Here is a 13,086-nt window from a genome sequence, read left to right as displayed (position 1 = left end):
AACTGTAGCCGACAGATAAATGTAACAGAGTAACAGCTACAAGACAGTAGAAGTATGAAGTCACAAAACATGGAAATAAATAAAGTAAAAGGGTCTTAAAACTGTACTGAAGGACAAGATTGAGGAAATTGAGTACATTAAACTACTGTGGAACAAATTCTTTTATATCTGTTTTTACCTGTCGGGATCAATAAAGACTGAAAGGACCTTGTTTGGTTTGAACCAATGATCTATTTTGAGAGAATATAACTATAAAAAGATATCGTTTTTCTTAAAAGGAAATACTTTCATCAGTCAGCAGTAATTTGTGTCAAAAACTGTCCACAGCGGTCGGTACTCGGTCCTTGACAGGGCTGAGCATATTGAGAATGAACTGGAGAGGAAACAAACTAAATCTGATGAATAATGTCGTTTTTAAAAACAGTGACATTAAGACATATTTGAAGACAGACGTATACAGTGCACATCTCTGCTTCCATACTCAAACGTGCCTATTTAAAAAGTTCCATACCCACAAATCTGTAAGACATACTTTTAATCATCTCACATTATTTTCATTGGTATGTTTATTCATGTATTTGTAAAAGGAGGAACAGCTAACCCAGATCCATCACAAGACCCCAATCATGTCAGTGAGTCAAGTATTTGCTGTTTAAACTGTGTATTTACATTTACATACAACTTGTGTAAGTGACACATGCAGATGATGAGACCATTTGGTTTCATTGGAGATGTCCTCAAGTCTCCATTCAGGCTCAGTCTGAAAACTAAGTGAAATCGTCAGTTCTGCAGATTCCAATAAGGCTGAACAAAATCCAAGAGACTCTTTTGTTTAATGATTAATGACATAGAAGGTGTTGAAAAAGTATAATTGAAAAAATATAAATTTTCATATAAAATACCAAAATCAATAAAATCTAGTAAATATAGGTGTTTATCTCAGGTAATAATACACGTCATCGTTGGTTTGGAGTCAGCGGGTCACATGACATGGTAGTTATTGAAAGAAAACGTGCTTTGTAAATATTAAAATTAATATAAAATATCAGAAACACTAAAATCTAGTGAAAATAGATGTGTGTTATTGTCTTTACAAATAACAAAACTATTTGGTGGGTGATTATTAAATATATCTGTGACCTCAGTGGGACCATCAGCACCATCTTTACTTTTACTTTACTGAGCTCATGTGAAACAATGAACAACAATGAAAACTCGAGCCACGAACGTTCAAACTGGGCTCACACAACCAATCACAGCCCAGATTTTACCGGCGACCTATGACGTAGGATGTGCGTCATTACGTCGACCGGAAACTGACCGCCGTCCGCGGGAGCGCGCGCAGTCTGTTAAAGTCAACTTCCCTAACTTGAAGGAAGAGGAGGAGGAGGGGACTAGTCTTCTTCTTCTTTCGGTTTATTGGTGGGTGGCAACCAACATCAAAGTGGATTATATATATATGCACTAATAATTTATATATTTATATCGATATATATATATAGATATATATATATATATAGATTATTTATCAATATAAACATTTATTTAAGTTAAAACAGCGGTATCTCTACACACACAAATGCTGATATGAACACTAAATATATAACTTCATACTTATTTTGTTCGATTTTTAAAGGTGACATAAACTTAAAGAGCTTTTGTTTGAACCTTATTCCGGCACAAATACAGCTGAGTGGAGATACAGAGTGCTGCTTAAAGCTGTTCACTGTTATCTCACCAGTGTATTTAATTGTTTATCATAATCTGAAATAAATGTTCACCCTAGATGACGTTAATACGAACACTAGATGTTCAGTTTCCTCACAAGCTTGTGAATCCGTTGAATGTGGTTTATTGGTTTTAGTGTAGATCAAGTTGCAAAAATTGTTTTTAGTCTGTTACTGTGAATAGTAAAGTGAGTAGGATATGAACTGATCTCCAAAAGGCATATCATTGAAAATTCTTTTCTACATTTAGATGAAGATTAGTTAACTGTTTTTGTACATTGTTAGATTGAGGGTTATAACGCTCTAATACACATACGTTTATTTCTGCAGTGATAACGAAGGTATGTGTTCGTGAAACATTCAATGTTTAACCGAATGATCACAATTGAGACCGTAGAAGTTAATTGCAAAGTCAGACATGACTGTGTTGTGATCGCCTCTGATTTTTATATATATTTGTTATGTTTATTATTCATGTTTTGGCAATATTTGGAAACTAGACCGTGACTAAAAAGATTTATGGATGGGTTAAAATAAAGAAATCATCTTTTGTTTTTTTCCATCATCGTTACGACCGCATTCTTTTTTATTGGAGCAGGTTATGGATGCTTCTTCTTCTTCTTCTCCTTCTTTGTTCGGGTTATTGGTAGTTGGCAACAAGGTGCCTGAAACAGAAATCTGAAACACACAGTAGGTGGCGGTAGTGAGCTTTGCTGTTGGTTGCCACCCGCCAATAAACCAATCAAAGAAGAAGAAGACATTCACTTCTTTTCATAGTACATCTACCTCTCTGATGTCTTTGATCTCGGACGGTCACATTGATACAATGTTTACTAATTGATTGATCTTCAAACAAACCGAATTGCGCGTCAGTTGTGTTTAAAAATATTTCACAAACACGTTTGTTGTCCCCGCGGAGACCAACTTGTGTGTATCAGCAGCTCGTAACAGTTTGATAACAGCGGCTGTGGACGAACATTAACGTGGAGGAGACACAACTTTCACAGGCGGCCCGCGCGCTCCCGTGGACGGAGATGAGGTGCTGGCAGACGATCACTTTGAGGCACGACACCGGAAACTCTCTGAGCTGAGTGTGTGTGTTTCCTCTTGAAAACTACACGTCCTGGAACACAGTGTACACACTCACGGACCGATGGTGGACGTGTACTGGTAGTACTGGTGTCGTGTCGCGGGGAGACACTGTCAGAAGTACACAGTTTAATTCTACTTCGTCCTTCAAGCTGAATACCCTGCAGTGGTGGCTGGCTAGCTAGCTAGGCTAACAGGTGAGTGCTCGTTTTCCGGCCACCGTGTGAGTAGAAGCTGGTGTTTCTGCCCTCTTTGTTTACATTTCCGGGTTGTGTTCGTCCAGACTCACGCGAGGGTCCTGCCCGGAGACACCATGTCCTATCAGCCGCTGGGGAAGACGCTGCTGAGGAACGTGATCCGTCACACGGACGCTCACAACAAGGTGAGATACATCCAACATGTGTGAGACAAGTGGTAACAACGGGAACTGAGAGGGAGACACTCAGCTGGTGGCAACATCCGTTTCCAGGGGTCTGATCATCAGGGGTCCTGCTTATTTTCAGTTTATTAGGTACATCTAACTCAAACGAAGCTAGCTGTGAATCCTGTCCCCTTGAAAGTTGTATGGAGAGGTGTTGATTCAACTCTGTGGTCATGTAGTTTGTGCTGATGCATGAGGGTAGAGCAGGCAACACAATAAAGTGGTAGCTGAGTGTTGGCTGTGTGGAGGGAAACAAAATCACCCTGTTGATTCATTTTCCTTTTGCAGAAAATGTCAGACAATTGAGTGAAGGGTGCTTGACAATCTCCCAAAGCGTAAAGGTGTTCTCTTCAGATTTAAACCCCCCGACACTCAAAGCTATCTGGTTCTCTGTCCAGCCGGTGATACTGATGTTTGGCAGCTTTGAGCATGAACACAAACTAACTTGCAGATGTATTTTCCCTACTTACAAGTTGAATGTTCACTTTTAGAAGTGTTCTGATACCATTTTTTCCTTCACGATACCTGGACTTCACATATTAGCCTAAAGCAAGTACTGACTGGATACCAGTGTATTCAAGAAGGAACTTGTATAAGGTATTTAACAGCTCTATGCTACCAACCCTCTATGGAAGTGATGACTGCTGTCATTGTTGTACGGCCTGGCTCAGGTTAAACCCTGTGAAATACATAGAGAATGAGTGTCGAGGAACTGATTTTATTATCTAGTTTGACAGCCACTACTGAAGAAGAACATGATTAATTAAATCTGGGAATGCACAACACATGTTGGTGTGTGTCAGCCCTCGAAAACCGTAGTATTGCTGACATTTAAGCTCCGGCTAACACCAAACTATTAGAAATTACATTTTCTTCGCTGCTGTAAAAGCAGCGCTTGCAATCTGCAGTACAACTCAACTACTGAGTGATGAAGAAGTGATTTCAGTTTTATCTGGGTGAAACTTATACATTTTAAAGTCTTGGTATCCGAGCAGTAGATAGATTTGTGTACTCACCTCATACAGTTTTAGAGGCATTTCTGATCCTGGTATCAGATCATCTCTATTCACAACCTGTGTAAATATTGGAATCCTTTAAATACTTTTCCCTTTGGTGAGTTCAAATAAAGCAGTCAGTGTGTCAGAGTGTGTGTGTGTATGTATGTGTGTGGGCAGCTTTTAATGTACTCCCTGACATCATCCCACGGCAGATCCAAGAGGAAACGGAGATGTGGAAAATGCGAAACTGGGAGGTCCAAAGAACCGACCCCAAACAATCATCGGACACCGTGTGTGTGAGGTAGGAGCTGTGAATGTCCCAGTTTAATTTGAGCCACCTGCACACAAGTGACACCAAAGCTCATTTGGGAGCGTCTTTCATAACGTAGCTCTCACTCCAGGGAGCTGTTACCGTGTGATGGCTTGTTTATTTACTAACAGCGGTTGTATTTTTAGGGGCCAAATGCACTGTGACCGAGGGGCAGATCAACGAGGGGCAGATCAAACCGGGGACCTGAGGCGCAGCAGAGAGCGAGTCTCGGAACACGACGACAGAGAGGCTCGATACTGGACGCGCAAACTGTACGAGTTTGAGGCCAAAGATCCTGACAGGTACAGTATATGATCTCATGCTCTTTTTTCAATGCTGTTGAAGTCATTCTGCACAACTTTCTGCAGCTAATTCATTTGTATCACAACACAGATGGGGACACAGTGGCTTCAAGGAGCTTTATCCTGAGGAGTTTAAAAGGGACAGGTAAGAAAGAATGCTGCATCGCACCCAAAAAGTCAAAGATTATAACTGAGCTACACAATGAAACTTTGATTTTAAAGGTGTGGTCCAGGGAGCTAGCGTTGGGTGTCACAAAAGATAAATAAAAAAAAAATGTGAGTAGATCCGACATTTCCCATAATGCAACTAGTCCAATTTGTAAGTAATGTCCACATCTGACAAACAAATATGCACCAATCACATCATTTAACGACCATAGTTTGTATCATGAAACTGGTTTAATGTACGTTGGGGTCATAAACATGGGAATGACTGCATGCAAATTCTATTCTTGCCTACGATTATTTTTCTTTCAATTCAATTTTTTTTTTTTATCTGATCAGATCTACAAAGAAGCCTGGAAGCCACAAAAGGAAAAAGTCCAAGTCTGACACAGAAGGAAGCTTATCGAGACACTCCAAGAAATCCTCTCGAAAGTCGAAAAAGAAAAAGAAGAAAAAAGACGAGGACGCGAGTCGAAAGAAAGCCAAGTGTTCGAGCAGCGGCGACAGCAGCGGCGACAGCAGCGGCGACAGCAGCAGCAACAAAGACAAGCAGGGGAGGAAGAGGACCAAGAGTCGACACAAAGACAAGAAAAGTGCGAAAACCAGAGGGAGAGACGATGACAGCGGCTCAGGGGGCAGTGATGATGGAGAACGAAAGAGACGGACCCACAGTCGCAAGAAGCGAAAACAGGACTTCCACAAAGACTCCGAGTCGGGTCTGAATTTAAAAAAGAAAAGGAAAAACTGGAAAGCAGCAGGTGACGGGAGCTCAGATGATAGTTCGGCTGACTGAGATTCACAGAACGTGGACAGACACAGCTCAGGTAGTAATGAGCAGGAAAACGACTGCGGATTCTTCTGCTCGTCTTAACTGCACAGAGGGCTTTTCTCTGCAGGGCCGCTCTGTATTGTACTTTGTTAGACTTCAACCAACCTGTGCTGTCAGCCCTCTCCCAGGGTGTTCGCTGTAGCGATATCTCATCACCGCTGCAGTGGCTTGAAGCACATTACGACAGCACAGGCAGCGTGAGGAGAGATGGTGGGGTTTCCACCACCTGCCTGATGAAGAATGCTGCTGGCTGCAGGCTCATTGATTTATCACCATGTCTCCGCTCAGTCTGTCTCACGTGAAGAGCCTCTGTCCTGAAATGACCGTCGTTTTTTTATATAAAAAGTGAAAGAAGTACATTCGTGCAACGTTTCTCGCCAATGATAGAATGTGTATTTTGTTTTATTCTTTTTTTTTTCTTAAATTTTAATACTTTTATCAAGTGCATTATCCTGGTGAAAAATAAACATCAAATATGCTTTTTTTAAATTGTTTTGTTATTTTAAAACTGTGCAACACACAAACATCATATAGATTAGGGACTGTACAAAAATGATTGGTTTTGATCGACTTGATTTATTAGTAAAATCTGAATATCTTTTTAGCCGAATCTTAGTTTAATAAATTGATCAAACAACTTCCACTTGCTGTGAAGGTGCAGCCACATACAGAGGACAAACATGAATAACCTTAGGGCAGGACTTTCTTTTCCAGAGCGAAACATAAGGTTCAAACTTCTGTTATTCCATTTAAAGTAAAACCACACCAATGAATCACAGTGTTGCCCTGGCTGTCATGTACCGTCATTATACTAAACATAGACGCTGTCGTTTATTTTGAGCTGATCCCACATCCACCGCTCTGCTGCCACTAGTTCTCATTCGAACACCAAATGTGTGTTCATTTAATACACGGAGCTGAAAATAGTCCCAGACTAATGCACAATTTCCTCCTGAATGAATAATGTTTTTCTACACTGCAGCAGAGTGGCGGAAGGAAATTGACTTCTTTAAAATAAATAAATCCATGTATTTGTTACCCTGCTTTAGAGACTTGTGCAGCGTGGGGTAAATTGTGCAAAGATAAGTTGACAGAAGTAAGAGATAAATCAACACAATGTTAACTTTGGATTAATGTTTTCATTGGATTAGTTGACAAAAACCCTTTCACACAAATTATTTGATGTGTTACCACGTGTCACAGGAAGGAAATTATCATTGGATTCCTGAACATATTATAGAGTAACTCTGGGAACCTGTTTCCACCGGCCGGTTTAGTTCTGTGTAATGTAATGAGATGGAAGTGTAAGTCCAGATAACAGAGTTAATAATTCACAATCTGAGATAGCATTAGAAAAAAAAAAAATCTGATTTGATGTGCTGTGACTTGTTAATTAGCCAGGTTGTTTGTGAAGAATTAAACGGAAGCCGCTCTGGATCAATGACGACAGAGTAGTTTAACAAGCTGCCACGCATGGTCAACAAATATATGTGGAAGCGCTCTATGACGGCTAAACTAGAAATTTAATGCCTGAGAAAAAGATTCCTATATTTCCATAAACAGCCCTGAACAAATGAACCTCATCGTCTGCGTCGCTGGTTTCTGGTTTCATCCCGTCGCACTTGGTAAATCGTGTAATAAGCAGTAGCCCTGTCCCATCTGGGTTTTCTTTTTTGTTAGATAATCTGATGCTGAGTAAGTGCTGGTAAACTGTATTGAAAGTGTGTGTGTGTGTGTGTGTACTGGAAAAGCCTGAAGCACTTTGCTAAGTCTGTGTCAATAGACTGAAGGTTTTCTTTCTAAGCAGCTGTGTGGGCCGAGTTGAGCTCGGCTCCAACTGCCCGAATCCTGGAAGAGGAAAAACAACTTGTCTAATCAGTGTTGATGGAAGTTTTTAAAAACAGATTCTCAAGATTAAACAGCATTCGGCAAAAGAGAAAATCCATGTTTTATGGCTGCGTCTCTAGTTAGGACAACTTATTCAGAAAATAACTATTAAGAAAAAAACTTATAAATAGGATTTGTGGCTCTGGGTGTTTGGATGTCAGTCTATCAGTTCATCATTATGCTACACTAATGGCATCACTGTGGTGCTGCTAATGTGGATAGAAACAAAAAAATATGTTCAGACATTCGTAGAGAATGGATTTCCATTAACATTCATTCTCCCTCCCCCTTTTGATAACTTTGGTCCTTTGTGTTTAGTGCTGATGAAATAAACTTATAAACATTACCTAGTAAATATCTTCTGCTCAACATCAGTAACAGCATTGGCCAGTTTGAGCATATTCACATTATCATTCTGCACATGTATGTTACGGCCTCATTAAACCATTATAGCATGGCTGCAGACTTAGGAGAACTAGGAGACTAATATGTGCAAACAATGTATGTATGGATATGTATGTGCGACTTCATGTTTTGCTAATATCTGTTACACCAGGCTCCTCAAACAGAGAGAATAACAGCAGTGTTAGGAAATAATCTGCTTCTACAATTTATCAAATTGGAACTTCCGAATCATAACAAATCTAATTTTGTTCTTCAGTTTCAGCTCTCTCCACAGAAACTGTATAATGTCTCGATTTGATATTTGCCGATGAGAAAACAGATTCCAGAAATTAAGTAGTATTTTATATGTGAAGTATAACATAAATAAACCGTAGAAGAAAACTTGCCGGGTCAGCACACTGAGGAATGAGAGAAATTGATGATATTGTGAATCAGACTTTAAATTTTATACATATTAAAACCAGGTTCACGTTGAAGTTTTCAAACACACACGGTATAACTGCAAGTTAAACATATAATTGGATCTTTAGTTGAAAATAACCCCAACATACACCTAGTCAAGGCACATTTTTTTTTGCAGTTACTCAGAACTGCTGATACAACACACTTTGCTCCATCCCCAGTGTTCACTAGTTCGGCTGTCTGGGCCAATTCCGTAGCCTGGGTGATGTCTCAGCCTCCTCCTACCTAAGCAGATTTTGTGTTGAATAATGGTTACGGATAGGAGCAGGCAGAAGTACCTCTCCCGCTGTGAGAAATGGTCAGCAGCGCATTTCCAGAGCAGAAAGCATCAGCATTTAATGAGGAGATGGATGAAGGGACACAGCCGAGAGTTTACACCCTAAAGTGAAGTCTTCTCCCTGCTGGAAAAAAAGTAGAACAGATTTGGGCTGGAACCTGGTGAACGGGAGATGGTTGAAAAAAGAAAAAAAGCGATGACCCCGTTCTTCGACTCAATCCTCTCTGCCACTGAGGATGCAAATCGCAGTCGAGAGGATTGAAAAAGCGCCAGTGTGACTTATCTCTGTGAAGTCCACGCCGCTGTCTTTGATCTCAGCCTGTTCTAAGTAGCTGTAATCAGGAGGAGAGGGCGGCTTCTAGAGCAGCAAACAAATATCCCTCCTCCAACCTGATTGTATCTGCTCCCACTGTCACGCTTATCAATCCTCTCCCACGTTTGGCATTTATATGCAGTGTAAATACAATTAAAATGGTTTATAACACACTATACTACAGTTGTACGCAGATAATAGGACATATTAAGTGTTTAAAAATGGATTTGTCATGAAAACTCCTCTTATGAGGCATAATGCTGTCTGTTGTGTCCCCCTAGTGGTAAGCACCCGATGATACACCCTTGTAAAGAACAGCTGGCTGCATTTGAATTCAGCATCTCATCCTCCAGTTATCATGTCCCTGGTCGCTCGCCCCAGCTCTGCTCCGCGGCCATGGTGCGGCTTTCACCGAGGCCTTATAAATAGTAACCGGGCAAATCAAATATTTATCGTCTCAACCGGTGCGTCCCTTCCTGCAGTGGACACAAATACCGCTGGCCCTGAAGCACAAGAAGGAAACACCACTTATACAGTTAACCCACACAAAAAATTTAATACCCTTCGCGAGGGGATAAATGGTCCAAACTTTGACATACTAAATAGGGCGAGGTGTGATGACACAGGTTTTTAATGTAAAAACTTGCAGCCAACACCCAAATGCTTTGTAAAAAGTCATGTGACATATGACTTACTTACTTACATAGTTAGTACACATACACCAATGTTTTTAATATACTTATATATGTCTTTTTTGTTTGTTGTCTTTTTATCTAGACCAGCCAGATACAGTACCGATTAATATACAGTCACATCTGGAACAATACCTATTAAACATCATATAGTCCCACAGCCGGAGAGGAATCCATGGCAGCTTTCCAGGTCCGTCCTCTCTGCGCTAACGTTAGAAACTGGCATGTGTAAAATTCTCTTCTTCTTTTTTCATTATTATTATTATTATTATTGTATAGACTGGTGGTTGATACTTGTCCTTGTATCTCGTGTCTTCTGTGCAAAAGTTTTTTTTTTTGTTTGTCTTTTGAAAGAACCCAAAACATGATTGACATAACAGGATACCTGGCTGTTCACTTTACAGTTATGATGAGTTTTTTTTACTTTTTCTGTTTTTAAACAATTAAACAGTTACATACATCCAAACGCCACACCCCCTTGGCATGTCACAGAAAAAGGAGAAAATTATAAATCCAAAGTAACGCGCCCACATTATCACGGTGGGAGGCAATGATAAGAGAGGAAAGGTTTATGACTACAGTGAGCAGCGTCCTCCATTCGTACATCTTTTAGAATAAGGCACTGCTGCATAAAGAAAGGACATGGCCGACAAACCTCTCTGGGAGTATGATGGGGAGGTAGGATGAGGGGAGACTGTTCTTCTCCAGCAACTCACAGAAAGTTTTCACGTGTAAGTAAATGTGCTTGTGTTTATCGTTCGCTGTGTGCAGGAAAAGAGTGCATCATATGGCATGTAGGTTTATATTTGTGTTTTTACACGTGTGTGGCCGAGCCGCGCTTCAGCTACACTGGTTTCCTCAGACTGTGCTCTCGAGCATCCACTCAGTGCTGCTGAATGTAACTCTCCGGTTGGCGAGCGGAGACGACTCCATGTCGAGCTGGTTGGTGGACTTGTGCCACCTCGTCCTCGCTCTGCGTGGGTAACTATGACTCTGAAATATGGAGTAATCCCCACCGTCAAAAGAGAACCTATGCCTAGTTCGTGCCAGCTCGTTGGGAAGCAAACCCATGTTAGCCAGGGCACTTTTCTTGTCCTTGAGCCTGGGAGCCTCCTTGGTGCCAGCGCTGGGACCAATGAGACACAGGGACATGGTGGAGCCTGTCAGGCTACTGTCTGTCTGCGTGTCCTCAGACGGGGGACCAGAGCGCTGTGCGTCCAGGCTGGTTCTTCTCTTCAGCTTGTCTACAGTCAGTGGAGGCAGCTCCACCTCCAGGATGGCAGTAGTGGCGGCTGGATCCTCCTTCTTCTCATTGTCCACCCTCAGCACCAGCGCCATGCACTCTTTGTGCACCTGGGCCTCACGCTGGCCCTCATCAGACGGCTGCTTGGAGACGGAGCGCTGGAGCCGCTGCTGGCTGCCATTGGTCTGGGAGTGCATGCTGGAGCTGACCTTGGTCTTGCTGTCCTCCGGGCTGCTGTAGGCCTTGTAACGGATCATCAGGATGATGATGAACACCAGCACTGAAGCAACAATTATACCACCGATAATGATGATCATGGTGCCTCCGAGGAACTGGCTGTGCATGAAGCGGCACTGGCTGACCTCACTGGCTGTGTGGAACTGCACGCAGCCAACCACACGTGTGGCTGTTAATGATGTGATGCCGTCGTCATAAACCGCCAGCACACAAAGGTCATACTCCCGTCCGGCGGCCAGATCGTTGATTAAGAAGTTCTTGTTGGTGGATGGGATCATTCTGCAGAGGAAAGAAACATAGAGCGGTGGTGAAGACACAGAGGATTAATCATCGCTATTACAACGCCCACATAGCCTGATTTGCATAAGGTGTATTAAATCACACAAAGGTGTCCGTTCCACACAACAGAAAGACAACAGGGCCATTGCAGCCCTGGCATTAAATATCACTCATTCCGGGAGACAAGCATAAAAAGCAACACGCTCCATTAAAGCTGACTTATGAGGGAGTATGTTACATTATAAAATAGCGACGAGAAGTGGCTCTATTGGGCTTGTGTATAAAATGACAGTGAAAGGTAAACGTCAAGGTGATAAACAAGGCAGAAGTGTCTAAAGAATATGCCACAGCAGCTGGCAGCTGCAGGACAAGTGATGCATGACGTGAAGGCAGACTGGATGTGTGAATACCTAAGGTCACATTTTGTCGGCAAGCGCGAGATTACGCGACTCTAAATAGGAAGGAGAGAGGCATTGTCTTCAGGTCAACACTGGCGTTAATATAATTAGAAGCTTGTTCCTTTTCCCTAAAGGGAGACTTTGATGGTTATCATTTGTAGGTAATAATGTACCACCTAAAGACAAAACAACACTCAGCTCCGTGCCTAAACTGGATGAGAAAATTATACAGGAGAGCAACTCATTATATCTAATAAAACATAAAAAAAAGGAAGTGAGTCGACCACTATAATTAACTCGCTTCACAAATACATAAATCCTCAAACACTAGATTCGCTTTAAGTGCGTCACATACTGCTTAAGAAACACACTTAATTAATTATTATATTTAAGACATAATCTAATAAATTTTGCCAAAAGTCGTTTTAAAAACAGGGTGCTAATTATAAAGTATGACTCAGCTTTTCATTGTAACTAAGCGTGATTCAGTCTTTCATTTTCTCAATGGACGCAGGTTGTATATTTCACATGGCATCTCAACTAATATGGTATATTGCAACTTACTATAACAAACTTATTTATATATACCTTGTCCTTGTTGCAACCAACCATCGGTACAGTCAGTACATTTTTCATTTTATACTCTACTCACTAATCCACAGCATTCAATTCACAGCTACATATAACCAGCTGCTTTTCAGATTAAGATCTTAAGCAAAACATGTGAAAAGCATCTAATATATATATACATATATATACTACCCATAAGTAGCAGAAAATAGCCCCACCTTGACTCCAACTTTAAAACATTTACACGTAAATACAGAGTACGAATGATCCAGTGCTTATCTAACACTGTCAGGAGCCATGCTGCAAACCAAGAACTTCTAAATTTGACATTTTAATAACATTTAGTTGCTGATATTAAAACCATGATGGAAACTGTTTAAGTACATTTATTCAAGCACTGTAGTAAAGCACAGTTTTGTTTTCCTGTTTTCTGAAACTTGTGATTCACTACATTTCAGAGGGAAACTAGAAGGGCACTTCAG

General features: G+C 41.1%; 2 protein-coding genes across 4 annotated transcripts in view; one reads left to right on the top strand and one right to left on the bottom strand.

Moving 5' to 3' along the window:
* The first annotated feature begins 2,479 nt into the window (after positions 1-2,479).
* Positions 2,480-6,321, top strand: nkapd1 (NKAP domain containing 1). 2 transcript variants are annotated; one of them, XM_034604917.1, is made up of 7 exons: positions 2,480-2,943; positions 2,980-3,013; positions 3,100-3,198; positions 4,448-4,536; positions 4,692-4,847; positions 4,939-4,992; positions 5,352-6,311. In XM_034604917.1, the coding sequence occupies exons 3-7, from the start codon at positions 3,130-3,132 to the stop codon at positions 5,803-5,805; spliced, it is 822 nt and encodes a 273-aa protein (XP_034460808.1). In that variant the 5' UTR covers positions 2,480-2,943; positions 2,980-3,013; positions 3,100-3,129; the 3' UTR covers positions 5,806-6,311. The 2 variants fall into 2 exon arrangements, with proteins under 2 accessions (XP_034460808.1, XP_034460807.1); XM_034604916.1 differs by having other exon boundaries at positions 2,481-3,013; positions 5,352-6,321.
* A 3,980-nt stretch (positions 6,322-10,301) lies between these two features.
* The window catches only part of lrfn1 (leucine rich repeat and fibronectin type III domain containing 1), a 101,404-nt gene continuing 98,619 nt past the window's right edge, over positions 10,302-13,086 (bottom strand). For both annotated transcript variants that reach the window (XM_034604702.1, XM_034604703.1), the window contains one exon: positions 10,302-11,636. In XM_034604702.1, coding sequence (XP_034460593.1) covers positions 10,736-11,636 — 901 coding nt within the window. In that variant the 3' untranslated portion in view covers positions 10,302-10,735. The remainder of the gene's footprint in view (positions 11,637-13,086) is intronic.

The sequence above is a fragment of the Hippoglossus hippoglossus genome, chromosome 13, assembly GCF_009819705.1.
Source record: "Hippoglossus hippoglossus isolate fHipHip1 chromosome 13, fHipHip1.pri, whole genome shotgun sequence".
In the NCBI taxonomy this organism is placed as follows: domain Eukaryota; kingdom Metazoa; phylum Chordata; class Actinopteri; order Pleuronectiformes; family Pleuronectidae; genus Hippoglossus; species Hippoglossus hippoglossus.
Note: the sequence above shows the minus strand (reverse complement) of the source record. Positions and strands in the feature narration are given on the sequence as shown.

Bases quoted from the DNA above. Each gene is read 5' to 3' on its own strand.
- nkapd1 (XM_034604916.1), top strand. From the start codon at position 3,130: ATGTCCTATCAGCCGCTGGGGAAGACGCTGCTGAGGAACGTGATCCGT. The intron at 3,199-4,447 runs GTGAGATACATC...ATCCCACGGCAG, and splicing joins ACACGGACGCTCACAACAAG to ATCCAAGAGGAAACGGAGAT. The intron at 4,848-4,938 runs GTACAGTATATG...ATCACAACACAG, and splicing joins GAGGCCAAAGATCCTGACAG to ATGGGGACACAGTGGCTTCA.